Source organism: Polyergus mexicanus, unplaced genomic scaffold (genome assembly GCF_030449975.1).
Source record: "Polyergus mexicanus isolate NDT 795.1 unplaced genomic scaffold, iyPolMexi1.0 SCAF_11, whole genome shotgun sequence".
In the NCBI taxonomy this organism is placed as follows: domain Eukaryota; kingdom Metazoa; phylum Arthropoda; class Insecta; order Hymenoptera; family Formicidae; genus Polyergus; species Polyergus mexicanus.
Window position 1 is genome coordinate 8,766,743 of NW_027223331.1, and position 27,311 is coordinate 8,794,053.

At 32.7% G+C, this 27,311-nt stretch overlaps 7 protein-coding genes across 15 annotated transcripts; 6 read left to right on the forward strand and 1 right to left on the reverse strand.

Moving 5' to 3' along the window:
- The first annotated feature begins 2,825 nt into the window (after positions 1-2,825).
- LOC138937716 (SKA complex subunit 1) lies at positions 2,826-4,638 on the forward strand. Of its 3 annotated transcripts, XM_070304246.1 has the most exons (5): positions 2,826-2,843; positions 3,120-3,228; positions 3,323-3,444; positions 3,524-4,037; positions 4,228-4,638. In XM_070304246.1, exons 2-5 carry the CDS (start codon positions 3,132-3,134, stop codon positions 4,380-4,382), a joined length of 888 nt encoding a protein of 295 aa, XP_070160347.1. In that variant the 5' UTR covers positions 2,826-2,843; positions 3,120-3,131; the 3' UTR covers positions 4,383-4,638. The 3 variants fall into 3 exon arrangements, with proteins under 3 accessions (XP_070160347.1, XP_070160346.1, XP_070160348.1); XM_070304245.1 differs by lacking the exon at positions 2,826-2,843 and having other exon boundaries at positions 2,943-3,228; XM_070304247.1 differs by lacking the exon at positions 2,826-2,843 and having other exon boundaries at positions 2,943-3,228; positions 4,249-4,638.
- Positions 4,639-4,745: 107 nt separating this feature from the next.
- On the forward strand, positions 4,746-7,908 carry LOC138937554 (zinc finger protein 665). Its single transcript, XM_070303933.1, has 3 exons — positions 4,746-4,961; positions 5,286-5,558; positions 5,693-7,908. Exons 2-3 carry the CDS (start codon positions 5,295-5,297, stop codon positions 7,592-7,594), a joined length of 2,166 nt encoding a protein of 721 aa, XP_070160034.1. The 5' UTR covers positions 4,746-4,961; positions 5,286-5,294; the 3' UTR covers positions 7,595-7,908.
- Positions 7,909-8,254: 346 nt separating this feature from the next.
- On the forward strand, positions 8,255-14,216 carry Afti (aftiphilin). 4 transcript variants are annotated; one of them, XM_070303757.1, is made up of 8 exons: positions 8,255-8,471; positions 8,869-8,983; positions 9,096-10,963; positions 11,122-11,334; positions 11,418-11,564; positions 11,645-11,705; positions 11,934-12,065; positions 12,312-14,216. In XM_070303757.1, exons 2-8 carry the CDS (start codon positions 8,881-8,883, stop codon positions 12,809-12,811), a joined length of 3,024 nt encoding a protein of 1,007 aa, XP_070159858.1. In that variant the 5' UTR covers positions 8,255-8,471; positions 8,869-8,880; the 3' UTR covers positions 12,812-14,216. The 4 variants fall into 4 exon arrangements, with proteins under 4 accessions (XP_070159858.1, XP_070159857.1, XP_070159859.1 ...); XM_070303756.1 differs by having other exon boundaries at positions 8,255-8,454; XM_070303758.1 differs by having other exon boundaries at positions 8,255-8,454; positions 8,874-8,983.
- A 441-nt stretch (positions 14,217-14,657) lies between these two features.
- Positions 14,658-16,090, reverse strand: LOC138937451 (DNA repair protein XRCC4). The gene is made up of 2 exons (XM_070303760.1): positions 15,739-16,090; positions 14,658-15,509 (listed from the first exon to the last, which is right to left on the reverse strand). Exons 1-2 carry the CDS (start codon positions 15,868-15,870, stop codon positions 14,742-14,744), a joined length of 900 nt encoding a protein of 299 aa, XP_070159861.1. The 5' UTR covers positions 15,871-16,090; the 3' UTR covers positions 14,658-14,741.
- A 413-nt stretch (positions 16,091-16,503) lies between these two features.
- On the forward strand, positions 16,504-17,821 carry LOC138937452 (peroxynitrite isomerase THAP4-like). Its single transcript, XM_070303761.1, has 3 exons — positions 16,504-16,659; positions 16,743-17,244; positions 17,366-17,821. Exons 2-3 carry the CDS (start codon positions 16,864-16,866, stop codon positions 17,504-17,506), a joined length of 522 nt encoding a protein of 173 aa, XP_070159862.1. The 5' UTR covers positions 16,504-16,659; positions 16,743-16,863; the 3' UTR covers positions 17,507-17,821.
- A 177-nt stretch (positions 17,822-17,998) lies between these two features.
- LOC138937453 (peroxynitrite isomerase THAP4-like) lies at positions 17,999-19,278 on the forward strand. The gene is made up of 2 exons (XM_070303762.1): positions 17,999-18,502; positions 18,582-19,278. The coding sequence occupies exons 1-2, from the start codon at positions 18,107-18,109 to the stop codon at positions 18,696-18,698; spliced, it is 513 nt and encodes a 170-aa protein (XP_070159863.1). The 5' UTR covers positions 17,999-18,106; the 3' UTR covers positions 18,699-19,278.
- Positions 19,279-19,646: 368 nt separating this feature from the next.
- On the forward strand, positions 19,647-27,017 carry LOC138937684 (centrosomal protein kizuna). 4 transcript variants are annotated; one of them, XM_070304191.1, is made up of 5 exons: positions 19,647-20,010; positions 20,442-20,771; positions 20,866-20,928; positions 22,821-22,983; positions 23,392-27,017. In XM_070304191.1, exons 2-5 carry the CDS (start codon positions 20,689-20,691, stop codon positions 26,299-26,301), a joined length of 3,219 nt encoding a protein of 1,072 aa, XP_070160292.1. In that variant the 5' UTR covers positions 19,647-20,010; positions 20,442-20,688; the 3' UTR covers positions 26,302-27,017. The 4 variants fall into 4 exon arrangements, with proteins under 4 accessions (XP_070160292.1, XP_070160289.1, XP_070160291.1 ...); XM_070304188.1 differs by lacking the exons at positions 19,647-20,010; positions 20,442-20,771 and having other exon boundaries at positions 20,845-20,928; positions 22,799-22,983; positions 23,392-27,016; XM_070304190.1 differs by lacking the exons at positions 19,647-20,010; positions 20,442-20,771; positions 20,866-20,928 and adding an exon at positions 21,716-21,895 and having other exon boundaries at positions 22,799-22,983; positions 23,392-27,016.
- The last annotated feature ends 294 nt before the right edge of the window (positions 27,018-27,311 follow it).

Consider the following 27,311-nt stretch of genomic DNA (forward strand, 5'->3'; position numbering starts at 1 on the left):
CACGTTCGCGCACGTTCGGATTCCCGTGATTGATGTTTTCGCGGAACGGATTTTATCCTGCGCTTCATATATGTAATAATCGCGTGTAATAGCGCGAAATTATCGCACTGGCAAGATGCAATTAGATGAGCCGAGTATCACGGAAACTGAAGATACAGAATCGTCATACTATATGTACGTCTAGATCGCGTATTTCGTAAAACAAAATATACGAAACATAAAAATAAATAAACAAAGTTCTTAAGAAAAAATATATCGTTTTCAGAAACATACTTTTAATTTAAAATCATTACACACAATTTTTGCATTCTAATAAATTTATCCTAAAGATCAAACGTTGCGTGTCTATCGTTTTATTTTTACAATCTTAATCTATATCAGTAGACTTATATTAATAGTAACGAAAATAGTGATAGAAAAAAACAAGTTGATAAAAAAATCAAATACTTTCCTTTTCTATTTTATCTTATGATATTTCTTCTGTTCCATTAGGATTTCTGAGAGAAATAAGCCGCGATGTGTTAAAAGTGTGTGACGTACCATCTTCTGTTGCTATATGTCCGGGCCACGTGCTTTGCGGTATCGCCGGATATTGATATGAAAATAAAAAGAAACTGAAAAAATTCAATGTAAATTTCATATAACCAAAAAAGGAAGCAGCGAAAGCATATCTACATTTCTGTTGTAAAACGTTTGCAATTTACATTTAAGGGAATTAACATCTTCTTTTATGCATCGATATAAATTTATATTAGAAACTGAATCTGTCAAAAAAATCTGCTCTCTTATTTGATGCAATTTCCTTGTGGATTTGTGTAATTCTGATTTATTTGTATACCACTTTTAGATAACGATATGATATGATATAGTAATGATAGTGATATGATAGTGATATAATATATGTTTCTAAAATGCTTTTTGCACTGATTAGTATTTTTTATTTTTATATCACTATTCACAGTATTTGTGTATCATTTTCATAACATTGCGCAAAAATACAACTTTGCGCGATATAACTGATAAATTAACTGATAGCTTCCATTATTTTCCTATCTTTCTTTTAAGAGGTTTAGATGTGTATATGTACATAAATATCAATATAATTGCTGAAAATGCGAGCAAAATGCATATAAATACATTCAAAATTTCCCAATATGCTTGTGGTTTTATTTAAATGACGCATAAATCAATATTTAATGGATATAATATGATGTAATTTTACCCCTTGACCTTGGTTTTTAATTTAATCATCGCGATACATTTTAGATTCTTTTTTTCTGAAAAACACGTCATTAGATAGTAATTAATATAAGATAATGTTTGTAATTTATATGCTAATTTAATTATCATAAATTATTGAATATTTTTTTTTCGAGACAATGATTCTATGAAGTAAAAAATAAGATGGATACCCAGACAGCACAAAACATCCTCAGGATCATCCTGAATATGTCCAGGACGGTTCAGGACATTTGTAGGATGTTTTAAGATATTATTATAAATATATTTATAAAAGTTTAATATGCATACATAATTATTTTTAGTTGTGTCGGCTATTTTATACAATTTAGAAATCTTAAGTATTATAATAAGTATTAATGTCCTATAAATGTCCACTGGATAACCCCTGGATGTTTGTAGGATATATCTGCCCTTCTATTATATTGGATGTCTTTTGGATTTCCAGAGGACATATACATGTGCAATTAATTGTTAACGTTAATTTCGTTTAATATTAATAATTGAATTTGATGCGCACATTTTCATATATCCAAAATTATTATTTATTTAATATTTCATGAGAAATGTTACTGTTCGCAACATTCCAAAAACTTTACAAACAATAGTATTCAACCGCTAGTTCGTTTGTTTACCGCTATGCGACACGCGAACTCGTATTTGAGATTTAGTCATAAGAATTATATAAAGCTTGCAAAGAGCAACTGACAGGAAATTACAAATGTAATTATTTTCTATCAGTTCAATTTCTGATGCAATCCCAACATAGGGAATTCAGATATTGGATTGTTTAGAAAATATTATACAACTCAAACCCGGGAGCCAAACCTAAAATATTCATGTACAGCACGAAAGCCTCAAATATTAAAGAACGGTGAACTATTTTTAATATTAGATTTTTAATATTGGCAGTAAATAACAAAACATAATTTTAATTTATATTTAAATTTTAAAATTTGCTCCTTGAAACATACGAAAAATATCCCTAACATATCCTATAAAAATCCTTAGGATGTTCCACAGGATCTCTCTGGATTCTCCAGAGGTTAATATACGGCTATCATTTACTCTTCCTCAGGACATCCAGAGGAAATCTGAGGATTACAATGGGATATCTTGAGGATATCCTACATGTATGTCCTGGATGCCCTTTGGACGTCCTAAGGACATCCTTGTGCTGTCTGGGTAAATTAGTTTCTGGAATATTTTAGTAACTTATTGATAGTATATATTAGCTATGTAGAAAAAAAATATTGATTTAATAAATAACGCATTTTTTTATTTATGTTTCTTATACACGATAATTATACGAAAATGTATAATATTATAATACCTGCATTGCCATATTATTCTGCATAATTTCAATTTTATTAGAAGACGTACATAAAAACATCTATACCAGAATAGAAACTTTAAATCTATCTGTTCACCTAGGGTACTTTCCGTCAAGAAACATCTAGATGCAGGTGTCACATGATTGGCTATCGTATAGAAAAATTTTCGGGATTTTAGAAAATCTCTATTCGATAGTCTGTGTTTTCTTACTAGAAAGCACTCTTATTCTTTGTCCTAATTGGTCAATTAAAAGTTACTTCACCTTACGGGTAAGACTTTTGAACACATCCCTAAAATAAGTGAAATTATTAGTCTATTTCGGAACATAATATTTCACGGTGGTAGGAAATAAACTCCAACCGCTTTGTCTGACGGAAATTCAAATTTAAAACGGTTTGTTAAGGACTGATACGTATCAATATAACCTTGATGTGATATATAAAAAAGTTTTATGTCTCAAATAATCTGAAATAAATTGAAACACATCGTAAAAAAGAATATATATATTTATATACAGAGTACATCATTTCATGTTATTTATGCAGTGAATTAACAATATGGATAAGCAGGATAATAAGGATAATCTAGAAGAAGTAATTGATAAGCAATACAAGAGAGTACATCAACTTAATGCAGCTACAACATTAATAAAGAGTATGTCATTATTTTGCATTATTTATTACTTATTTTGTATTATACAATTTCAACAATATAGTACTAATTTGAAATCATATTTTATCTCTTATAGGTAAACACAATATAAAAGATGAACTTCAAGAAATACATAACAAAGTATTGCAAGTCTCGTACGGTATTGATAACATGAGGACAATTTTGGAGAAAATGAAAGAACAGAATACACATTCTAGAGTAAGTTTGTCAAATTGTTTATCTCCAAAATCTTTTCTTATTAAAGAATTGAAGAAAAGTTAGAACTTTATATTTGCAGAAATTATTGTCGCTGATTGAAAGTTTGAACAAAAGAATATTACATCAAGAGGAAAATGTTCCATTAGAGCTTATACAAAGCTATCAAAATGCTGATAAGCAAAAATGCATTCAAACTCAAATCACTTCTACAGCAAAAAGTGCTATGAATTCACACAAATTGATGGGACAACAACTGTCTGCTAATAAAATATCTGCTAATGAGATATCTGCTATATATGATAGTGATATTATTGAAAAAGAAATAATAAACTGTAAAAGAACACTTTTCAATGAATCAGAAGTATGCCCAACGATACTATTTATCAGTCCAGAAGAATTTAATAAAGTGCCTAAATATATTATTGGGAGACAAACTTTGGAGACAATTAATAATTTGATAAGTGATATAAATAATACGCTAATTACAAAGTATACAATCTTATCATTGGGGAAGACTGCTGCCCAGAAGAGGGGCGAAATTAATCTGTATCTACAATATAAAAAACAAGAGTATAATATTAAAGAAGAAAAAGGTAAATTCTCCATCTCAGCAATTTTTGTTGTGTGTATATATACATACATATATATATATATATATATATATATATATATATATATGTCTTTAATAATATGTTATAAATATTATGCATATATATACACATCACGTGTGTGTGTGTGTATATATATATATATATATATAATTTATATCAAAATGAATTTCAGGATACTTATATTTCTTCACAGCTGAAGATTATTATAGGCAAACCAAAAAAAAGATCGACAAGACTAAATTAAACTTAATAACTGCATTGCGTCATTGCAAACGTTTACGTGAATGCAGAACAAAAAATGAATTGCGATATGTTATAATTAATTAATATAATCTTAATTTTTTTGTATAAATTCCTTATCTCCTTTATCGTTAATTAATAACTTTTGAATTAAATAATTTTTTGTTATGAATAAGAGAAAGTTATAATTTATTAATAACATTATTATTAACATATATAGGCTGTTTAAAAAAAAAAGATTTAGAGAATTTGGAAGAATATATAATAATCATTAAATTAAATACAAATCGACATAAAAGAAAACACTTGCTATTTTTATAACATTAATTATTTTTATAACATTAATTATTTTTATAACATTGATTATAACAGAATGCATACTGGAAGACTAAGACTAATTGTGTACATAATAAATGATGTATTTTTACATTTATATAATAATATGTATATATATATATACATGTATGTATGTATCCTTTTCTTATATCTACTTTTTTATATACAATATACATTAATATCAGAAGACAAATGAAAAAGAGATGGTCAGTTGTTTCTAGTTACCTAGCCAATTTGTTTGTCATTGAAGAAGTTGAATGATAGTAGCACAAGAATATTGAGTTTGCCATGAAAGAATATTTGAATATTTGTGCTCTTTTCAAGGAAAAGGTAATCTGCTCCATTTTTTCATTGCAATATTTCAAGTATTTTTTTGCTGATCTATGTACAATGTGTAAAATAAATTTAAAACATGTATAGTAATATGTCTGTATTATAATTTTATTTTAGATATTTTATCATCAATTAAATACTTATAAAAATGATGAAATTATATTAAATATTTATTGTGTAAATAAGATGTAGAAAAATTATTCATAGTTTCTAGATGAATTTTCTAACATTATTTTATATGGTTGGTTTTTGCACATATTTAATATGTAAAATTTTGCTTTGCAATTGATTATTTACAAAGACTGTTATAATGATTTGCAGCTATAAAATATGTTTAAAGCAGAATCGATTAGTACACTAAGTGATCATGAAGATGATATTGATGATTTGGATGGCTCTATTGTGTGGTCTCAAGAAGAACCACTTTCTTCTAATGAAATATTAGAATTATCGACCCAAGATGAGAAAGAAGATAGTTTAGTTGCTTTCTGTCGATTGTGTGCTGGTCAAACTACTAATCCAATATATGTCTATTCTGAACTTGGCGAATCAATGAAATTGGCACATAAAATAAATACATGTCTAAGTATTAAGGTATATATATATGTATATATCTGCTATTAAATTTTTATAAATATATACTATATATATTATAATTGTTGCAGATATATGTATATTATATAAATTCTTGTAAATATATGCATTGTATATTATAATTCATATTGCAGATTAGAAAGACAGATCCATTACCGAAACAGCTTTGTTTGACTTGTATTGAGAAAGTAAATTGTTACAATAGGTTTGACACACAATGTATTAAAGCAGAGGAAATTCTCTTGACGATGCTAAAGGAGAGACAATCTTTCAATCATGAAAATCAAATTTTATCTGACCGACAATCCTGCCCCTTATGTATAAAGGGTTACATGAACACATGTGAAAATATGTCCCAGCATGTGAAAGATATAGAATTATACGAGAACGATATAATCTTAGAAAGCAGTGACGAAGAAAATATATTTAATAATATAAACGTTGATAAGGAAAAAGGAAATTGTTCTATTATGTTACAATGCCTAGGAAATAGGCAGAAATATTTGAAATGCGGTGCGTGTATGAATCTTTATCACACCAAGGAGACTTTAGATGGTCACAAGTGCAAGCCCAGTATGCAAAGCACAACGAAGACGTACAAATGTTTTTCATGTGACACGACATTTAGTTTCGAGGAGCGTTTGAATTTCCACACGCAATTTCACAAAGGTGCGAAAGCGTTGTATTGCGAAATCTGCAAAATAACTTTCGGTAAAGAGTTGAAGTTATTCTATCACTACAAGAGATATCATTCCAAGGATATTAACATCTCGTGTCTGCAGTGTGGAAAATTATTCGAGAATCAAGAGATGCTCCGTATGCACATTTGCGTGGACGGTAAGAATCGGCCACATATTTGCGAGGTGTGTAACAAAGGCTTTTCCGATGGTTATACCCTGAAGCGTCACATAGTGACGCACCTGCCAGAGAAGCCTTACAAATGCTTGCAATGTTCGAAGAGCTTTACACAAAAGTCGAGATTGAATAAACATGTTGCGAGTCATTGCATTGTTATTGAAAACAATCAGACGGTCTGGAAATGTGTTCAATGCGGTGAAGTATTTATCTCTTGCGATGACGCCGATGGTCATTGCAAAATACACGAGGATAAGATCACGTTAATTGAGGAGTTATCGATATCGAAATTGTATCATTGTGAATTTTGCAACAGTCACTTTACCGAAGTGGACAATCTAAAGACTCATCAGAATAGACACGTCGTCGAGAAACCGTACATATGTAACATATGCAAAACTACATATAAATCATTCGCAGAGGCTATCTTACATTGGAAAGAACATCAAAGATTATTCAAAGTTCTCATCGTCTTTCTATGCGATATCTGCAACAAGGACATGAAGGAATTATCTCTATTGTACAAACACAAGCAAAAGAGACACGATTATGCAGCCAGATTATCCGAGTTCGGCAATGCAAAATTCGTATGCGAACTTTGCGGAAATATATTCGACAGAAGCAAGGATATACAGGATCATGGGCGAGATCAGTGTTCCAAATTTCCTTGTGATATTTGCGGTAATCTACTGCCCACGGCAAATTCGTTGAATGCTCATAAAAGGCGGCATAACGGACTGCGACCGTATGTCTGTAATATCTGTGGAAAGAGTTACACTCAGTCCAGTCACATGTGGACTCATAAGAGATTCCACATGGGCGTCAAGCCTTACGCTTGCGAATATTGCGATCAGCGTTTCACGATAAAGCCGGATTTGGCGGATCACACCAGGAAGAAGCATACGAGGGAGAGGCCATTCAAGTGCGATGTCTGTAATAAGGCTTTTCTCACCGGGTCCGTATTTTATCAGCATAGATTGATACACCGTGGTGATCGTAGATACAAGTGCCATTACTGTGAAAAGGCTTTTACCAGAACGGAAGCTTTAAATAATCACATTAAGATACATACTGGGGAAAAGCCTCATGCATGCGATGTCTGCGGTAGATGCTTCAGACAGAAAGGAGATATGAGGAAACATAGACGCACCCAACATAATTCTAGGCAGGATACATCTTGAAACTTTTGTCACATTTCAAATACAGTGTGAATTATGCTTTTATCATTATGCTTGTATTTTAATCATTATGTTGATGAATAACAAATATGTATATAATAATCTATTTGTGCAACATGATCATACTATACTATTGTATAATGAATACAGAATCACACAAATTATTAATTTATCTGTTTTATAATAAACAACAAATTTTTCCACGCATATAGAGAAAGAGAGAGAGAGAGAGAGAGAGAGACAGGGAGAAGAGATTATAAAAAATATAATATAATACTAAAATATATATATAAGAGAACAAAATAAAAAAGGAAATATATAAATTAGATATAATTTAAATTGATACATAACATATTAAAAAACAATTTATGTAATATAGATATATATTATAAAAGATATACAATAACTGTATGTTGTCGCGTAATTATTTTCTATCTAATATTTTTTTAACGTTAGTATGTTTATTATATACTATTTTATTCTTTTATTGCGACTGCAAATGTGTATAAAGAATAATGTATATATAGATGATTGTAAAAGAATTAAAAACTGCGTACACATAATTTTAAAGAACCGCGAAAATGCGCGTAACGAATGACAGGTGCGCGCGCACGCGCGTACGACTGCGTATCGTAGAACAGGTGATGTGTGATGTGTGCGTTACATATCTATAATGCCTTATGACTGCCGTCACCGTGCACCTAATCATTGCGCACGATCTGTTGGACGGACGACCTGATACACTTGGCTGTGATAATCACTCGAGTGCCCGTTGCGCTCGCGGAATACGTGCCGTGATGGCCCACGAAATAACGATGGCGAGATAGAATCGTGTTCCCGAGATCGCGGAGCTGATACTACTGGTACGTAGTGGCCGAGAGTAAGAACGTCATCGTTAATCTTTTACGCGAGTAAGTCGATCAACCTTCGTCGCGCAATCTTCCGCGGGTCTGTTTCGAGTCACGAGGGAGGATCCTCCCCGTGTACTCGAGCACGACTTAACCTTAATGCGTTTTGACATATGTATGTAACGGCTGTACGCATGTGGAGAGGAAGGGACGATATAATTGTAAACAAAGTCCGTGAGATGCGATTGAAAGTAACGCGGCGACGATCGAACGATTTTACGTAAATTACTGCGCAATAGTTTTGCGCGTTATTTAGAGCGAAAATTTGAAAGTTCATCATTTACTATGTCTTTATCGTTGCGCTCTTTAATTTCGTCAATGTTTGTAAAAAGTTATGTAAGATTTTGTCATTGTCGATGTTCCATGAAGTAAAGGAGAACCATGGCTTTCCCGCCTTTAGTCAGCTCAACACCTCCACCCTTAGACAACTTCGGAGAGTCCGACGAAGATGAATTCGGAGACTTCACAGCTGGCGGAATAGATGGTATTTATCTGTAAATTAGTCGAACCATTAATATCTAAAACAATTCCAACACTCGTTATCTTTCACATTATCGTACACAATTATCCTCTAATATATAGGCTTGTTGTCATAGGCTTATCTGTTTCGTCAGAGTCCCCGCAGAAACTGATCACTCCGATACAAACACCAATAATATCACAGAACGTATCTCCTAGGATAAATGGTATTAACGAGTCACCAGTATTAGACAGTTGCTCTAAAATAAACAAAGCCTTGAAATGTGGCGTTATTGATGACCTATTGATTGTCGAGAAGAGGGAGGATAACGTGAGCCATATAAAATTGAAAGATAGAACAGATAATAGTAGCGTATCGGAAAACAATTTCGAAAATATTAGTATTACAAAACACAATGTATTAGATGTACCTAGAAATGGCGAGTCGCATAAAGTTGAGACTAGTAATAGCATTGATCACGTTTGTACTCGGAATGTTTTAGCTAAGGAAAATTTTGTTGATACAGATGTAATTAGTAGCAACAATAGTAGTTTAGCTGATAGTATAAAGACAGTCAGTGAGCAAGAAGGATCATCTAATGGTTTGGAGGCAAATGATGAGATAGAACCTACAAGTTTGGATTTGGAAGATCCTACAAGTACGCCGGATATTCTGCAACAATTGGATGACGATTTTTACAATTACGAACAGTTCAAAGATTCTAGTGAGTGGAATGATACTGTTTGTGATAAAAAGACAGATGTGACTATGACAGTTTCAGAGATGAAATATGATAATAAGCCTAATTCCATACACACAGAATGCAATGTAACAGATGAAATAGGAAACACTTACACGCCATATAGTGAGAATGATGTCTGTGTCAATCATATTAATGATAAATCTACTTTCATTCACGATGAAAGGACAATTTCCAATTTTGTTACCTCGCAAGACCTTAATGTAGACAGTACTGATGTTTTTAGTCAGCCAGACTGTGAATACGGTATTCAACCAAAATATATAGAGATGTATGATGTAATATCTAATGGCGAGACGAGCAAATCGAGTAAAACTTTAAATGATTCTTTTAATTTTGATTTTACTTTTGACGATGCTCTAAGAGAGAAATCAAATTTAGATTGTACATCCGTATATACCGAAGATATTTATGTTCAAAAATCTAATATGAAAAACGATGAGAGTTTTCCTAATAACGTCTGCGATAAAGATGATGTAGAAAGTATCATACAATCAAAAGAAAACGAATATATAGTTGTAGAAACAAAGAATCAAATTGTTCAAGAAACAAGTATGAATGGGGCAATTGAGGAAATTTCTGCTTATGAGGAAAAAAGCTCGAGTAACGAAAAAATAAACAAACAGCATATTCCGGAAGATGATTACGATACACATAGTCTACATAATTCCGACTTTACGGAATTTATGGAGCATAAAAATTTTGACGGTGTATCGAAATTGCCAAGTAGTTACAATCCGATATCCATTAATAGTGAATGCGAAACAGTACAAATTCATGACGCATTTTCTTCCGACACGTCTTGTATACAAAAATTTTCATCAATTGAAGAAGCTTCACTGCCATCTACTAATACATCCCTTGACTGTTTAAAAGATAAAGTTAATTTTACAAATACTGCGAGCGAATGTGCCACATATAAAAGCGAAAATTCTGTAGTATATTTTAGCGATGGCGAATTTTATGATTTCCACTTACGAAATATGGAGCCAGCCACCGAAGTACAAGAAAACAATTATTCTGATTTTGAAAGCGCGGATAACGAAGACGATGATTTTGGTGATTTTACTAATTTTTCGAATGCAACAATAGAATCGAAATTAAATGATGGTGCTAAAGAAATGAAGGTACCTGAGGACGATGACGATTTCGGAGATTTCAGCAATTTTGAAACATCAATGGATGTAGTAGAGACACAGCAGTTTAATTTGAAAGAATCTATATGTCAGATAGAGAACAAGAATGTGAGTTTAGGAATGTTTATAATAGATAGTTGATATAGTTTATTAGAAAAATAATTGTATTTTTGCTTTTGCTTAGATTTTGTGCAACTTTTGCATTAAATATAAATAATATAATTTATAATATACTTTTTGACATATTTCAATCAAAATAATTTCAGGCCGCGAATAAAATAGAAGATATAATAACAAATATGTTTCCAATAATTTTTGAATATCATGAAGTCGAGTTAAAATCTTTAATAGATGAAATGGATAAAGTTTGGCAAAATGTGAAAAGTGTGGAAGAAACTAATGCTCTCACCTATCAATGGGCGAATAGTGGTAGTAACAATGTTCTTCTAAATGCTCTTGGTATCGATTCCCGGAATATTGTAAGCATGTATTTTAAATTGAAAATATTTAATACCTTTTTTAATATATTCAAAAAATAATAATATTTGTTGTGAAATTAAAGCTATTCGGGCCGAGATGGAATCCGAATATACCAAGGTTTGCTGCAAATCTTGGCTTTACTCCGTTGGAGCCGATTAAAGCTACCATTGAATCTCAGCAGCCTTCAACATCCAATGCCAGCAGGATGCAAGGCGCGGCTTGTTCAGATGTAAGTTGAAGCTTTATTTCCATAGGATATACGTGTGAGTACAATCTACATGTTTATTAATAATTGTAATATTATATTAGGAAGTACCTGCTGCCCAATTTGATTGGAATAGTTCTGGTCTTGTAAATCCTCTAGATGCTAGTAAGTATTTATCGTAAATGTGTGTGGTAGTTGAAGTATTACACTGAAGAAGAAAAAAAGATGCTAAATCTCTCATATATTTTGCTACTTTGATATAATCACATATAACGAAAGAGAAAAAGAATATTTTCTCTTGAACAATTTTTTATTCTGTATGGTGTTGTGATATAACACGTAGACATGTGTGTTGAATTCTTTTTTTAAATCTTGCGAAAAATAACAATACAGGTGGTGGTGGGTTGTCCGCTCTTCTGCCTCTGGATTTGTTGTGTCCGTTTGATCCTCTATTAACACCCCATTGCTCCACACACTCCGAATCCTATCATCAGTCAGCTTGCTCAACAAATTCCGTGTATTACTGTAAGTGCTAAAGTATAATTATATGTGTGTGTTGTGTGTATATGATATGATGTGTACATATGGATATATTTATAATTTTTGTTTCAAATGAAAAATATCTTTTTCGTATATGCACATATATCAAATATTCATAGTTTCTGCTTATTTGCTTGATTTTGAATGTTTATAGTATTATAATTACTATGTTTATAGTTGATTATATAATTAATTATTATGTGTAGTTAATCATTTTTTATTATTATGCAGATCCATCAGAAGTACAAGAACCAAGTCAGCTTGTAAAATCGCAAAATTTACTCGAATTTACTAATAGTTTGCTAAAACAGCAAAAATCGTCTCAGACATCCAAGATAATAGAACCATTGCCAGGACCATGTGCAGTAGAATGGAAGAAGAAAATCGAACAAGATTTCGGAGCGAAGCAAAAAGACAGCCAGTCGCATAAAGCTTTGAGAAATGTTCCGTCGACAAACAATAAGTCGTTTTTGGTAAGCAATAATATTTCCAAAGTACATGATTATCATAGAAAGACATCGGTAGGTAGAAAAGAGAATACGCAAAGTACGGAACACGTGGTCATGGATCGATATGGTCGACCGATGACCGTGCAAGCTGAGACCGCGAAGATTCTGAATCAGTTACCGGATTTGTCGTTTTTAAATGCGAGAACTCTGTTGTTCAATCGCGAGCAGAAGCAGATCGTGCCGGATTTAGGCGCAGTAATAAATCGGAAAATGCCCGGCTGAGTAACATCGGTCTGAATGCGAGTTTGAAAGGAGCAAACGCGAGAGGGAACCTCTCGGAGAACCTGTTGCGAATTGAACGTTTCTCAATGACTCATACAATCAAAACGTATTTCTGCTACCTTTCAAACCTGTATTCAGACCAAACTCTGATCCAGCCACTTGGCTCTTCCGCGTCTGAAAAGGGTAACAAGACGCGTACATGTGTACGTGAAATTCCTATATTATTCATGTATTCGCTTGTGGCACCGAGCAATGCACTTTGACATTCCGAACCATCATTGTTTTGTGATTTTATAGCGCTATTAATAATTATTGTTATTGAATCCTTTAAAGGAACTTTTACTTCGTTATGCAATTATAATTTAATATTGCACTATCATTTCGGCTTATGTAAGTTTGTTCTGTTAGCTCAACGGTTGCATAATCTTACTGGAAACAGCAACATTTTATGTCCCTAAATTAAATAGATTTAAGAATTCACACATATTTGGCCATGTTCTAGTCTACAGTTCTTAACACATAAGTTTTATGTATTATATGTTAGGAAAGATTCATTAAAAGGATATTTTCAATTATAATTACGAGCAATGAAGCAGTCGAAAAGATTATATTATACGTTTTTATTCTGTATGTTAAATTTACCTGCAAATTCTTCTGAGATTACTCTTAGATGAGCAGATTCAAATATTAACTATATTAACTATATGTATACATTCGAGACATCGCGCGTACGATATTCATTTATTACAATTTCAAGCAATCGTAAATATTTCCATAATATAGAGTTATAGAGAAGAGAAAATACACACACATATATTTAACTCTATTCAAAATAAAAACTATATACTAATCGTAAGTCAATTATCAATTAGATTGACGAGAAGATTGATATCTGTAATGAAATCGTCGAGTGATATCGCATATATTAAATTCGCTTGATGCTTCTATTGCACATTTTGAATTTCTAATGTGGAACGATGTACTTAATTATATGTAAATGTAAAGGCATTTGCATATTGATTATTAAAGCGCGAAACGCGATAAGCTAAAGTAATATTACCATTACCGAATTCGTTATTTATTAATGATAATATTGTAATATATATTTTATGTAAAATATTGTGGATAATATTAACACATAGGCAATCTTTGACAATTGAATCGTTGTTACTTTTCTTAATCACTTTATCCACGAAATCGTATCTCGCAAAAGTCTTCGATCTCTTTCCCAATCCTTGAATTCAACCGTTTGCAATACATCTATACACATGTGGCATTTAATTTTATTAATTATATGATTTAAGCGTTAAAGAAAATGATTCAATGAACAATTCAATATTTTGAACAATCGTGGTTTTGGTTTTATTAAATATAAGAGAATTCGTGTAAAAGAGATCAACTAAATGTCTCATAATTATTTTTTATTAAGATATTTTTATTAAAAAATTATTACTCATTTTATATTTGATTATATATTTTATAAAATGTTTGTCATCAATATATAAATATAAATTTATTACATTAAGAAATAATAGTTGAAATATTTACAAAAACTGCATATATATTCAATTAGAGTATATAATTAATAATACAATTGAATTTGGTATAATATATCTCTCTGTAGGCATACTCGAAGGCCTTCTGTAGGCCCTCGTTTTTGCTTAAATTTAAAAATTTTATTAAAAGAAGTTTTGAACATTTGATTCAAAAAACTATTGGATAATGTAGTAGACACTTTAAAATGAAGAACTGATTTTTATCAGATTTTTTGAAAGCCTAGAATAGTAAGAAAACCTGGATTGATCCTCAAATCTCCAGTGTAGAAGGTGAGAAAAACAAATGTGCCTATGGAAGGTGAGAAAAACAAATGTGCCTATGGAGGATCAATTGTAAAAAAAGAACATGCAAATGTAATGTATAATTTTTTTTATTAGGTAAATAGATCTTCTTCAGATTCTTCTTCTGAAATATTAAGAACCTGTTTTAATTTTATTGTATGAGGCATGTCTATATTTTGTGATGTTAACTCATTTCTACTAGTAGATGGCTCAGGACTTGTATCTTCACTCGATGAGGAATTTGTACGTATTCTAAAATTCATCTTACTATTCTTTGGTGTAGCTTTCTGTTCACTTTTGTAATCCACTTTGCGTTTTCTTGAATTAGATGATGCAGTATTATGTACTTTCTTGCTTTCTACATCTGATTTCTCACTTTCATCGTCAGTAGTTTCATCATATATCGACTTTGTTGTTTGTTTATTGCTATCTAAAGCCTTCTGAAGCTCTCTGATCCTTTTTTTCTTTGCATTCAGAAGTAAAAGAAATCTCGTGTAAAGATCCTTCTCCATTTTATCTTTTACATTTATCATTTCTTCTATATCTTTGGTTAGCTTTATATTGCTTTCATTCAGGCGTTTGTTGCCTCTTTCCAATGTTAGTATTTCTTCTTGACATTTTTGATAAAGCTCCAACAATTGTTTCAAAATATCAGAAATAGTTAATATATTTGAAAGAGGATATATTGCAATTTCTCCACGAGTAAGAATATTTTGCTGTTTCCATGTAAAGGTATCATCATGCAGAAAGAACTGTATGTCAGCATTCTTACCAGAAAACGCAAGTCTGGTTTTTTCCAGGTATATTTCAAAAGACTCGTCTAAATGACCTAGAAAGTAATTGGCCTTTTCTATGTCCATCTAGAATATAGAGATAATTACATCATTAGATATATGTATTAAATGCGATAGAAGATATGTATTATGATGATAATCATCAAGAGTGACATTTTGCTTTGACAATACTAAATTTGACAATAATAAAAAACTTGTTCAAGTTTTTCAAAATCAAAATTTTATTATATATACAAGTTATTATATATACAAGTAATATACAGTCGAATGAGTAAATATTAATCAGATTATATACCTCTCCTTTCAGTGGTACCGTGCATGGTCTTAATAATATTATTTTAAAATGTGTATCTTCCCATTCTGTGTATAACGTAAATGTATTTTTGTCCACTTGATTCACAAGCTGACTCACGCTCACGTTAATCATGATTTCATGTCAATAATTTAAAAAAATTAAAAACAAAGGAATTGAGAAAAACATTTGATGTATAATTTGATAAATTTTTAGTGGAGCGACATAATGTATACATGAGTACTTTATAAGTGCTATAAAAGCACTTAATATATTCTCAACATATTGGAGCATGTTACATGTTACAATGCGTCACATGTCATCAAGTGACACGCGCATGCGTTTCTCGTAATGATACTTGACGCATATATGTATTTCTGCATACATATGATTGTTTTAATTGTTTAAAAAGTTCGAAAAAATAAAATAATATATTTGAGATGATTATCATGTGTGCGCTTAATAACAATTCTTCGATTTTTATTAGCAATAATATTATTGTCTGTTACTAAAAACGACACGATTAAAATTATTGAAGAATAATATTAATTATTAAATTTTACTGTTCGTCTGTGAATTGTTTTCAAGATAAAAAATTATTTAGGCGAGAGAAGAATCAAAATACTTTTTTTAAAATGATTTAAAACTTTTCGCCGTTATATTATAACAAAGGTTATGGAAAGTAATACAATAGTACGTAATATAGAAAAACTTAAGAGACATATATGATACATATCTTTCTCATTATCAGATCAAGCTGTTAAAATATATGTGTAATTCGTTATATAATTTAACAGAAAATAGAAAATACATTATATATTTTTATTAAACACAAACTCGAATAGAGAATATCTACCTTTGAAATAAAATTTTTATACCAACTATAACATAATATATAAAGAAAGTGTAATATATATTAATAAGGTAAGAGTTACGTAGCTTATCAGTCATCAGAAACTTAATTTTAGACATATTATATCTAATCTTAATTATAATTATATTTACAGGATATATTTTACACACACTAAGATTTGAAATTCTTAAAATTTAAATTTGCTTAAAAGTTTTGCTCATCATCTGTTCTACATATATTTATACTGATATAGCGGAATAAAGCACATTGGAAACATGGAATGTTTACTATTACCCAAAACATTAGAACCATTAGCATGGCTAGAAGGAACATGGCGAACAGACAATTATGGCAATGGCAAATATCCGACTATTGAAAATTTTAAATATTACGAGGAGATAAGTTTTACATATACAGGACAACCCATGTTTAATTATACTGCTCGAAGCTATTCCATCTCAGAATCAAAAAGACCAATGGCTCAATCAACAGGTTTCTTGAAAGTGAATCCAGAGACTAACAAAATATTTCTTATCTTGGCACACAATTTTGGTTTAGCAACTATTGAAGAGGGTGAAGTAATTAATAATACCATTAACTTAAACAGTACCGATATACTAAGAATGAAAGGGGCAAAATCACCGCAAGTAACACAGGTGTGTTTAAACATTTTTAATTTTTACTCAATTTAATATACCATAATTTATATAAAATTTATATAAATATTATCTTAATTATATGCAAATTATATTTTTTAAATTTTATGATTTTTTTCAGATACGCAGAGAATTCAAATTTGATGGTAATTGTTTAGAGCATGTGTTTTATATGGCAACATCGAATACTCCAGTACTGACTGAACATTTGCGAGTAAAGTATGTAAAAGTGAACCAAGAGAATGTAAAGAATGTAAAGTAAAGATAAACTTTTAAATGCGCGTTTTATTCTATAGTTTTCACTATTTACTATTGCAACTTTCTGTATAAGTATTATGAATGAATAAAATTTTAGAATAACAGGTAAAACGCGCTTTGAATCAACTATCCATTTTTTATGCATTAATTTTCTCCGCATCAGCAATATTATCTGTGTGCGCATGTTACATGACAAATCTATTACGTATTCGCAAGTCTCAATATTATCCATCATTCAGATCTCGCAAAATTACCACAAAAGATATAGTTTACTGCTATTACATAATAACTTCATAATACACGAAGTATGTATTTTTCTATAATCGACAATCGTAATTTCTGTTGCGAGATAAGAATTGAATAGTTTTTGATGTTAAAAAACATTGCATGCTAACATATAATCATAATAGATGAAAGATTTTAGGAAGGTATAATACTGGAAATTTCATGCAACGATTTCGCAGTATACAGTTCAGCCTGCAATAGCGCGCTTGAACGTATAGAACGAGTGAACGTATAGAACGATATAGACAAGATACATATTAAATATATTTAATATTTTTATCACTTTCATTAGATTTATATTATTTAACAGCTGTGAAAAATGAATATGAAAATATTACCGTTGAACGAGTTATTACATGTGCTAGCCTGGCTTGAGGGCGTATGGATAACGGAAGAGCCCGCAGTCGGAATATATCCGACCATCAAGTCGTTCAATTATTACGATGAGATAAATATCACGTCCCTAGGTCAACCGATGTTCAATTATATTGCGCAGAGTTGGCATCCGGAAATGGGAATGCCGATGCATCGAGAGACGGGCTTCCTGCAGATCTTACCAGGGACCAACAAGGTTGCTCTAAGTTTGATTGATAATATAGGTCTGTTCACGGTCGAGCAGGGTGAGCTGATGAATGGTACCAAAACTATTGATATAAAAAGCACCAATATATTGACAACAGATGCATCGATACCGCATTTCCCAACTGTAACGGAGGTACAATTTTTGTATAAATATTGCACGTTGATAATCATGTTCAATAGCACGATATTTAATGTGTTTCTTTTCTCGACAGACGCGTCGAGTGTATAAAATCGATGGTGACAGTATGGAACTAATCTTTTATATGGCAACATCAAAAACGCCAGAACTGACGGAACATTTGCGTGCGAAGTACAAAAAGATCGTATAAGATATGAAGACGCAAGGATAGAAATAAAATATTGTACAAGTTAATCTTCTTCATTTTCTGTTGAAATTATCTGACAATTAATAGGATGTGAATAAAAAATTTTCGAAAAATGTGAAATGTAAACGAGCATTTTTCGATGTAGCTAGTAAATGTATAACAAAAAATAGATTTATCTTAATACAATGTAATGTATTGATATATGTATACACAATATTATATACACGTTTTTGTGTCTGTCATTTTACCAAGATAAATCAACTAAATAAAAGGTCGGAGGTCGGCGCATACAATACCTAGGAGAAAATTCGCGACTGGCACGCGACGTGACCGCAAGAGAACTGCGTCATAGATAAAACATTCTTAAGCGTATCCTTTTTCATTCAATCGATGAAATTTAGTTATATTTCTTTACATTAACAGGCAATATGGTTTTTATTGATTGTTTTATCGATATTGCGATATTTGCGACTTACGTTATGGTGTTAAAAACTTTAACTTGATCTTTACATTTTTAATTATATAGAATATAGACTATAGAAACTGGTGAAATGGAATTTGATATAAAATATAAAGGAGTAAGAATATTTTTATACTATTCTACATATATTGTATGAGATGAATGATGTGAATGAACATTATCTACGCCTCTTATTAAATTCAATTTAAGATTATATAATATATCTCGCACTCAAAGGAGAGATGAAAGAATTAAATTTTGATTTTTCCTTATAAAAGCTTTGTGTCAACAATTAGCAAATTAAAATGAACTGAGAAACGTTCATTAGCTGTAAAATTTTCCTCTTCTGAAAAAAGAAAGTATTAGATAATATTAAATCTATTTCTTATTTTTCTTGATACATTTTGAATTTGATTATTTTATTATATTTTATTATATATATGCATATAATTTTTTACTAAATACTGTATATCCCCTGAGTTCGATTTTCTTAATGGAAAGAACGCGCGATTCATATCAATCTGGGATGATAATTGTGTGGATTTAAATGCATTTACGTGTTTCGTAATATCGCGAAACTTGAATTAAATAACCGCTGCTGCTTAGTCGAATTCGCTCGGCACAAAAGGGGATAGGGAATGTAACACCTGCGTGTTTACCCGCTGAAACAGCCTCGACCTGCCACGGCAGAACCGATGTCGACGGTCGACCGTGACAGTCGCTCGCTGCGTCGGCATGACGAAGAATCGTTCCCTATCACGAGGAAACGAATATCGGAATTGATCTTCGAATATTTCGCGTTACAATACTGCGAGTGTTCGTTACATCGTCGTCATATGTCACCATTAATTCGCGGTGATTCGAGCATCTTTGTGACACTTAAAATACCTGCGTTTTATTTTACAATTCGATCTCTAGATTGTTTTGAAATTATTTTTGAGTTTAGAGATTATGCATCGCGTATTTAAATTGTTATACAGAATTGTTAATTTTATATCATTTCGACACATCCGTACAATTCTTCTTAATTTTGAAAAAAATATATAGAAATCCCTCGATTTTCTTTTTTTCATTTCAAGAATTGCTTTTATTTAAAAGAAAATATATACTTCACATACATTATTGAATAAGTTTCTTTTTATTTTAAATATTTTATATCTTCTTTTACAATCTCTTTTAATTTAATTAAAAAATTTCCATGTTTTTGTATCTTTCCTCTCTCTTATTTATTTTATAAAATTTATATTTCTTTGAAAGAATTAACATAATTTTTTATCTGATTCAAGGTGCTTAAAAACTATGGAAAATGGAGTGAAATAGAAAGACGTTTGTTTCAAATATTAGATTGCATTATTCGGATTCATTAATTTTCGATGCTCGCTAAATTATGCGAACAAATAAGACTATAACGATCTTGTGTTTCAAACCACGCCATTTTTGACTTAATCCGTGCGCAATTTGAATTTGCATTATTGAATCGATCGATATCATTTCTCGATGCGCTCAATCGACTTTAAGCTTTTTGACTTTTGAATGGCCCATAGCATGGCATCGCTTTATGATAGCCACGATCATTACAAGAGGATGTTTGAACTTCAGGAGAAATTGCGAATGAGGCAAGTACATCGAGTTTTCATGAAATAATCGCATACTGCGTGAGTGCATTGCAAGAAAAATGATTATGAAGATGAATTGTTGGAAATTTTCCAGCGAGGAGGAGAGAATACGATTGGAGGAGCGATTCAACGATCTCGTGCGAGAATCTCATGATAGGTGAGCGAGTGTCTTGACTAAATGAAAATTTGGAATTCATTGAACTTGAATTTTTCGTGCTGTTGAGAGATTTGAATATTATAATAGAGCCGCTGTATGAAGTCTGTGCACACATAATATGACACGTGACATAAAACCTATTATGGAATCGTGTATTATAAAAATTCATAGTAATAAATAGTTATAATTCTTTTAATTTAATTTAAAGTTTTTTTAATCAATTTTATTTTCAAACAATAAAAAATAAATCAAATTCATCTAATTTTTTTTTTTTTTTTTTTTTAATAATGCGTTAAGCAAATTCTTCGAGTCTAAAATGCGGAAGTTAGAATGAATCATTCTACGTTTCATCTAGCGCAGCAAAGGTGTAAAGGAATTTCCCAAAATACTCGATATCGATTCAATGGCAACCCGGTTTTACGGGATGTGACGATCAATAACACTGCGAGCATAATCTCATTCTCGTCATCGTCGTCCGACATATCTCCATTCGCGAATTCCGTTCTCTCGTTGTTTACGTGTCCCGATTCGTGTCTGGCCGAGACATCCGAGCACTTCATCGATCGCGGAGACAGGATTAGAACGCAAACATATTTCATGCTCACGATAATGCGCGTTCTTAAGGCGATACATTAGCTATATATATATATATATATATATATATATATATATATATATATATATACCAGGTATATAAATATGAAGCCGGAATTTTTGTATAGAAAATACACGTTTATTGTATGAAAATGATAAAAAATATTTTATTCCAAGTATTGCCCATTGCTAGCTATACATTTTTCCCATCTCTCTGACAATTTGTGGATGCCACGCCAAAAAAACTGTTGCTCCTTTGAGGCAAACCATTCATGGAGCCATTTTCGTACATTTTTGTAAGAAGTGAAGTGCTGCTCAGCAAGTGCGTGTCCCATCGATGCAAATAAGTAGTAATCGGATGGAGTCAAGTCTGGTGAGTAAGCCGCATGCGAAAGTATTTCCCAACTAAACGCCTCAATTGTTTCCTTGACCGGTTTTGCTGTGTGTGATGGTGCATTATCATGAAGCAAAATCACTTTGTGTTGCCTTTTTTGATATTCTGGTCGTTTTTCACGCAAAGCTTGATTCAAATCGATCATTTGTTATCGGTAGCGTTCAGTATTAACGGTTTCGCCAGGTTTTAGCAGCAATTCGCTGTCTTCAAACTTTTTCGGTGGTCTTCCACATTCTTCGTTTCTCACGTCAAAATCGCCACTTTTGAATTTTTTAAACTACTCAAAGCACTGTGATTTACCAAGAGCATGCTCACCGTAAGCTTCGACAAGCATTCGATGCGATTCTGCAGCAGTTTTCTTCAAATGATAACAGAAAATCAATGCTGTCCGCAAATCGCAGTTTCCAGGCACAAGATTCGATATGTTCAACGCTATTAAAAACTATGCTGTTGTATGAAATTTGTATTGTTGTGAGTTGAAAATCTTTATCAGATGTCAAAACAAGAAAATGGTACCAACGACCCAGTTTGACGGTAACTACATTGACAGCTAGGGCCATCTATGGGCAAATTCCGGTTTCATATTTATATACCTGGTATATATGTAATTGCGGAGAGACGCAACCTTCTGTCATCAAGGTGTCATGAAATGTTCTTCGATTATATGGAAGTCGTATTAAATTTTTAATTGATCGATAAATAATAACCGAAGAGTGTCGACGAAGAAAAATAAGACATAATTTTTATTTATTTCTAATTCTAATTTTACAGCACTATACGTCTGTAAAATGGATAAATATTACGTTATAAGCTCACAAATGAAGAGAAATGTTTCTTCAGTAAGAATGCTTGTGGAATCTAAACTTTTATCATTCGACGTAGCTCGACGATTTTCTGATTGCAGACACGATGCTTGTATAAATCGGTTGCGTATGAGATACATACAGTATTTAGAGGAACAACGTACGAGAGATGAAAGGAATCACAAGCTTCTCGCAGCATTGGACAAGGTCACGAACAAGCTCGCGTTAATAAGCGCGAAAAAAGATAGACTCAATGTTCTCAGAGTGAGTATCTATTATTTTAATTAGAAATTTATTACTATTTTAGAAAAATTATTTCACAATACTATATTTCCATTATAACAAAATATCATATTAAATTAATTATATTGGATTGTATTGGAAATGGCTATCACAATTGTTAAAAAGTAACAGAAATTAAAAATTGATTCAGTGATTGATTAGAGAGATAAAAATTAATTTCTTCATTGTTTAAGAATTATTTAAAAATTTTGATAAAATGAACTTTGAAAAATTTCTTGGAAATTTATCTTGAGAAAAGAATTTATTTCAATATCTTAAATTTTCTACACATTGTATGTATTTTGCTCTTATAATTACAATAAGATATAGCTGTTGCGAGCAAATAGATATTAACCCTTTTAATGAGCGAAAATCTTGGTACTTTTTCAGAAGCAATATGAAGCTTACCTGCTTCGGGTTTACGCCAATCGTCGACAACCTGGTAGCGTCACCGGAGACAGCGGTATCGCTAGTCAGAATGAGGATAAGTATACGAAGAAAATCGTCACGTTGGCACAGCCTGATATAGCATCCGCGGAAACGAGAAGCGTTTCGTCACCGCGGGTGCATCTGTCTACTCAATCGAATCAGCCAAGGTCTACCTCCACATCCAAGTTGCATGATCAAATTGCTGTAAACGGCATTTTATTAAATAATTCTCCGATCTTGCCAACTACGCCACTAAGTGCACCCCTCGGTGCCGATTATCATCAGACGCGCGTTCCACGTGAACCGCACGTTTATGTCTCACCGAGCGAACAGCTCACTCAAGTGTCAGCAATATCCTCGCCAAATACCCGTCAATATCCACGAACGATTTCCGATTATGACGAGAGTGTATCTCGTGATCTTCAAAATGTCGGCAACTTTCGTGCTTTGCATACGAAAGCACCGGTTTTGCCGATGTCATCCTTGGATCAGATTCAACCCGATACTGTTCCCGTTAATCGATTCTTTAGAGAGCATGTGGAATCGCTGCAAGCCGCGACTTCTGGTCTCTCGACGCAATTTCCTGCTGGAAAAGCGCGATACGAAGAAACATCGCGAAATGAGCCTGTTTCACGACGATTCGATCCTTTGACCGCGCTTAAATGTGACGATGTTAATATAATGTTATCTAGTTCGCAATCGCAGATAAGAGAATACGATCGGTCCGATGTTGCAGGAGCTACTTTAATGACTGCGAAATCCAATACATATCGAGTAGACCCCAATATAAGTGTCGTTGATCAAATCGATCCGTTACCGGGATATATGGACTATATCGAGGCTAGTCCGCAAAAGTTCGAGGACGAAGGATCCATCCATTCCCTCACTAGTGATGACGTGGACGATATGATAAGGCACAACGAGCATCTATTGTGGAGCACGGATGGTGCCAAGACTCCATGTCGATCGTCAATTGACGTTTTGGGACTGCATAACGCTAATTTGGACGAGAATGGCAGAACGACGGCGATTCTGGAAAATGAATTGGACCAATACATTAGCAAAATCCGGAAAATCCATCGAGAGCATGGTGTAACGAGTCTGGAGGAGCTGGACCATGAACAAAACACTAGCGGTGATCTGCTGAATGTCACTCTATCGGAAGACGCTGCGGAGCTTCCGGTCGAAAATCGGGCGAGGAAGGAGCGAGTGTCCGAGAAGATGGATAGAATGCTGACGTTGGCAAGCGATCTTGCGTCGAAGACGACTGGACTGAAGGAGATTGTACGAAATACAACCGGGCAAAGTGGCAACGATAACTTATCCGCGGAAATTGTCAGGGACGAAATTAGACTCCGCGAAGCGACAACAGACGATACATCGCAGTTCGAAGGAAAACGCGAGGCTGAAGGACGCGGAATCTCGGCAAAGAACGAAATTAGAGAAGATGTTGCGACACACTCAACGGAATTAGAGCAAACGCGTAGAAACACGGAGATTGCGAAAGAGAGCTGGAATAATGCTGCGAAAAAAGACGACACGCACAAAAAGACAGCCGCATCTTCGAGTAATGGAACCCATATCGACGATCGGAACAACGCATCCGAGAAGAAACAGTTCGATCTTGTTATCGGTGAAGAATCGAATATCGATGGTCTATTCGATGTCGCCGAAGAATTGACGCCGTGGAATCTTGCGAGTGTGCAAAAGGAAGTTCGAGAATTAGATTTGAGCGATCCTGACGAAGCTCGAGTGGTGAAAAAAGACGTCGAAGAGACGGAGAATAAAATCGTCGATGAAATTGCAAGTGAATCGCATGTTTTGTTACCGTTCATCGAGAAAAGCGGCGCGAATGATGAAGTGGAGAATACGCATCATCTGCAAGATACACTTCCTCGCGAAGAAATGGAGTCGAAAAAGTTGGATGCATGCAAAGCGAGCGAATCCCACGAAACACATCATCCCTCTGTCGAGAATGCTGAAGACGTGACCTTTCAAATTTCAAATCAACATAAAGCCGACGAGTCCAAGATCGCATCTCACACAAATGAAGAACTTGGCGAATCAAAAGAAAATAACGATAAGAAGCAGGATAATGACGAGACGAGAGAACCTCAAATCGATGATCGATCTGAAAATGTAATAAAAGATAATGAATACAGTGTCGAGCAAGAATACGTCGAGGATTCGAGCCAAGAGCGACAATACGAACAAAATTCAAATGAGCAATATCATTATGACCAAGGTGTGTCATATGAGAGAGTTAATAACGAGGAGTACGAGAGGTATGCCGCGCAAGGATACGCTCAAGAGGGACAGGAATATGTCGAATACGTGGATGGTCAGTATGAGCAATATCCTGAAGATCTCAATAATCCACAATATCAACATGATCCTGACGCGCAATACGAGCAGGATCCGAATCAAGCATACGATTATAATTACGACCCTAATCAAGGATACGGGAATGATCCTAACCAGCAATACGACCCCAATCAAGGATACGAGAACAGTTCTAGTAATCAGGCATATGATTACACTGAACAAGTTTCTTACGATCCTAATCAGGTGTACGATAATATATACGAGCAGGAAGAACAACATAATTCTGATAATAACGTTGTCGTTGAAAATCCTGAAAAAGAACCGGAAACGGAAGAAACCTCGCAGAGACAGGCAAATCCGGAATTGGAACACAAATCAAGCAGAGATGAAGATCCGCAAAGCAAAGATGAAGAACCGCAACAAGTAGACACTGTTAGCGGGACGAAGAAGAAGAAGGACGTGATTAAATCCTTGCTGGATTCTGACACAGATACGACGATCGAGAGAAACGTCTCGAACACGGAGAGTGATTTTGATTTTAATTAAAATGTATACATGCGTCAGGACGCAATGGAAAGACATTAAATTTGTATAAAGAGGTAAAGATAAACTACAGTGATAAGATTCTATTAATAAAATCAAATACATCAAAGAAAAACGTGACTAAATCTATGTCGAGTTTCAACATCGATTTGACGAGAAGCATCTCGGGTATGAACAGCGATCTTAATTGAAATGTGCAATGTTTCGAAGAAAGAATGCTAAGTTAAGTATAGAAAAAGAAAAGTACAGCAATATTGTTAATGAGATAAATCTGATTTAGAAGGACATGGTTTTTAATATCCTTGTTGAATTTCAATATGAATTTCACATTTATTTCGCGAGAAATGCATGGAATATGGATATAGCAAATTCAATTTTAATTAGAGCTTTAATTCGAAGCTCTATTACATATATTTTTGATTAATTACGGCAAAATTTGAATATATATAATTTGTGAAAAAACTGCGTACCTGTACAATCGTGAAAAGGTTTATTCTTATTAAAAATGACACGGATCTAATTGTAAGCATCTACAGCTTTACATTGTAAGGATCGATTATTATTAAAGATACTCATTAAATTTAAAAGAAATACATTGGAATAGAGTTTTTTGTATAGATAAGAAAAGATTATAATTAACCCAAAATTTTATAAGAGATTTTAAAAGATTATTATTAGCAGGGTTGGGAAATAACGCGTTACTTGTAACGCCGTTACCGTTACAGTTACTTTTTTTCGGTAACTGTAACGGTAATGGCGTTACAAACTTTATTTGTAACGGAAAAAGTAACTTCGTTACATTTTTCGGTAACGAGTAACGAATTTAACAGTTACTTTTATCGTTACTTTTTTCAAATTTTTTGATTTATTTAAGATATTATTCTTGCTATTGTGCGTGATAAAACTTTTATCTTAACCGTAAAGCCGTAAGCAAATCGACCAATTAGCATTCTTATTATGTTGTAAAAATGCTTGAATGTGATTGATCAACTTATGGCTCTTGCAGACCAGTG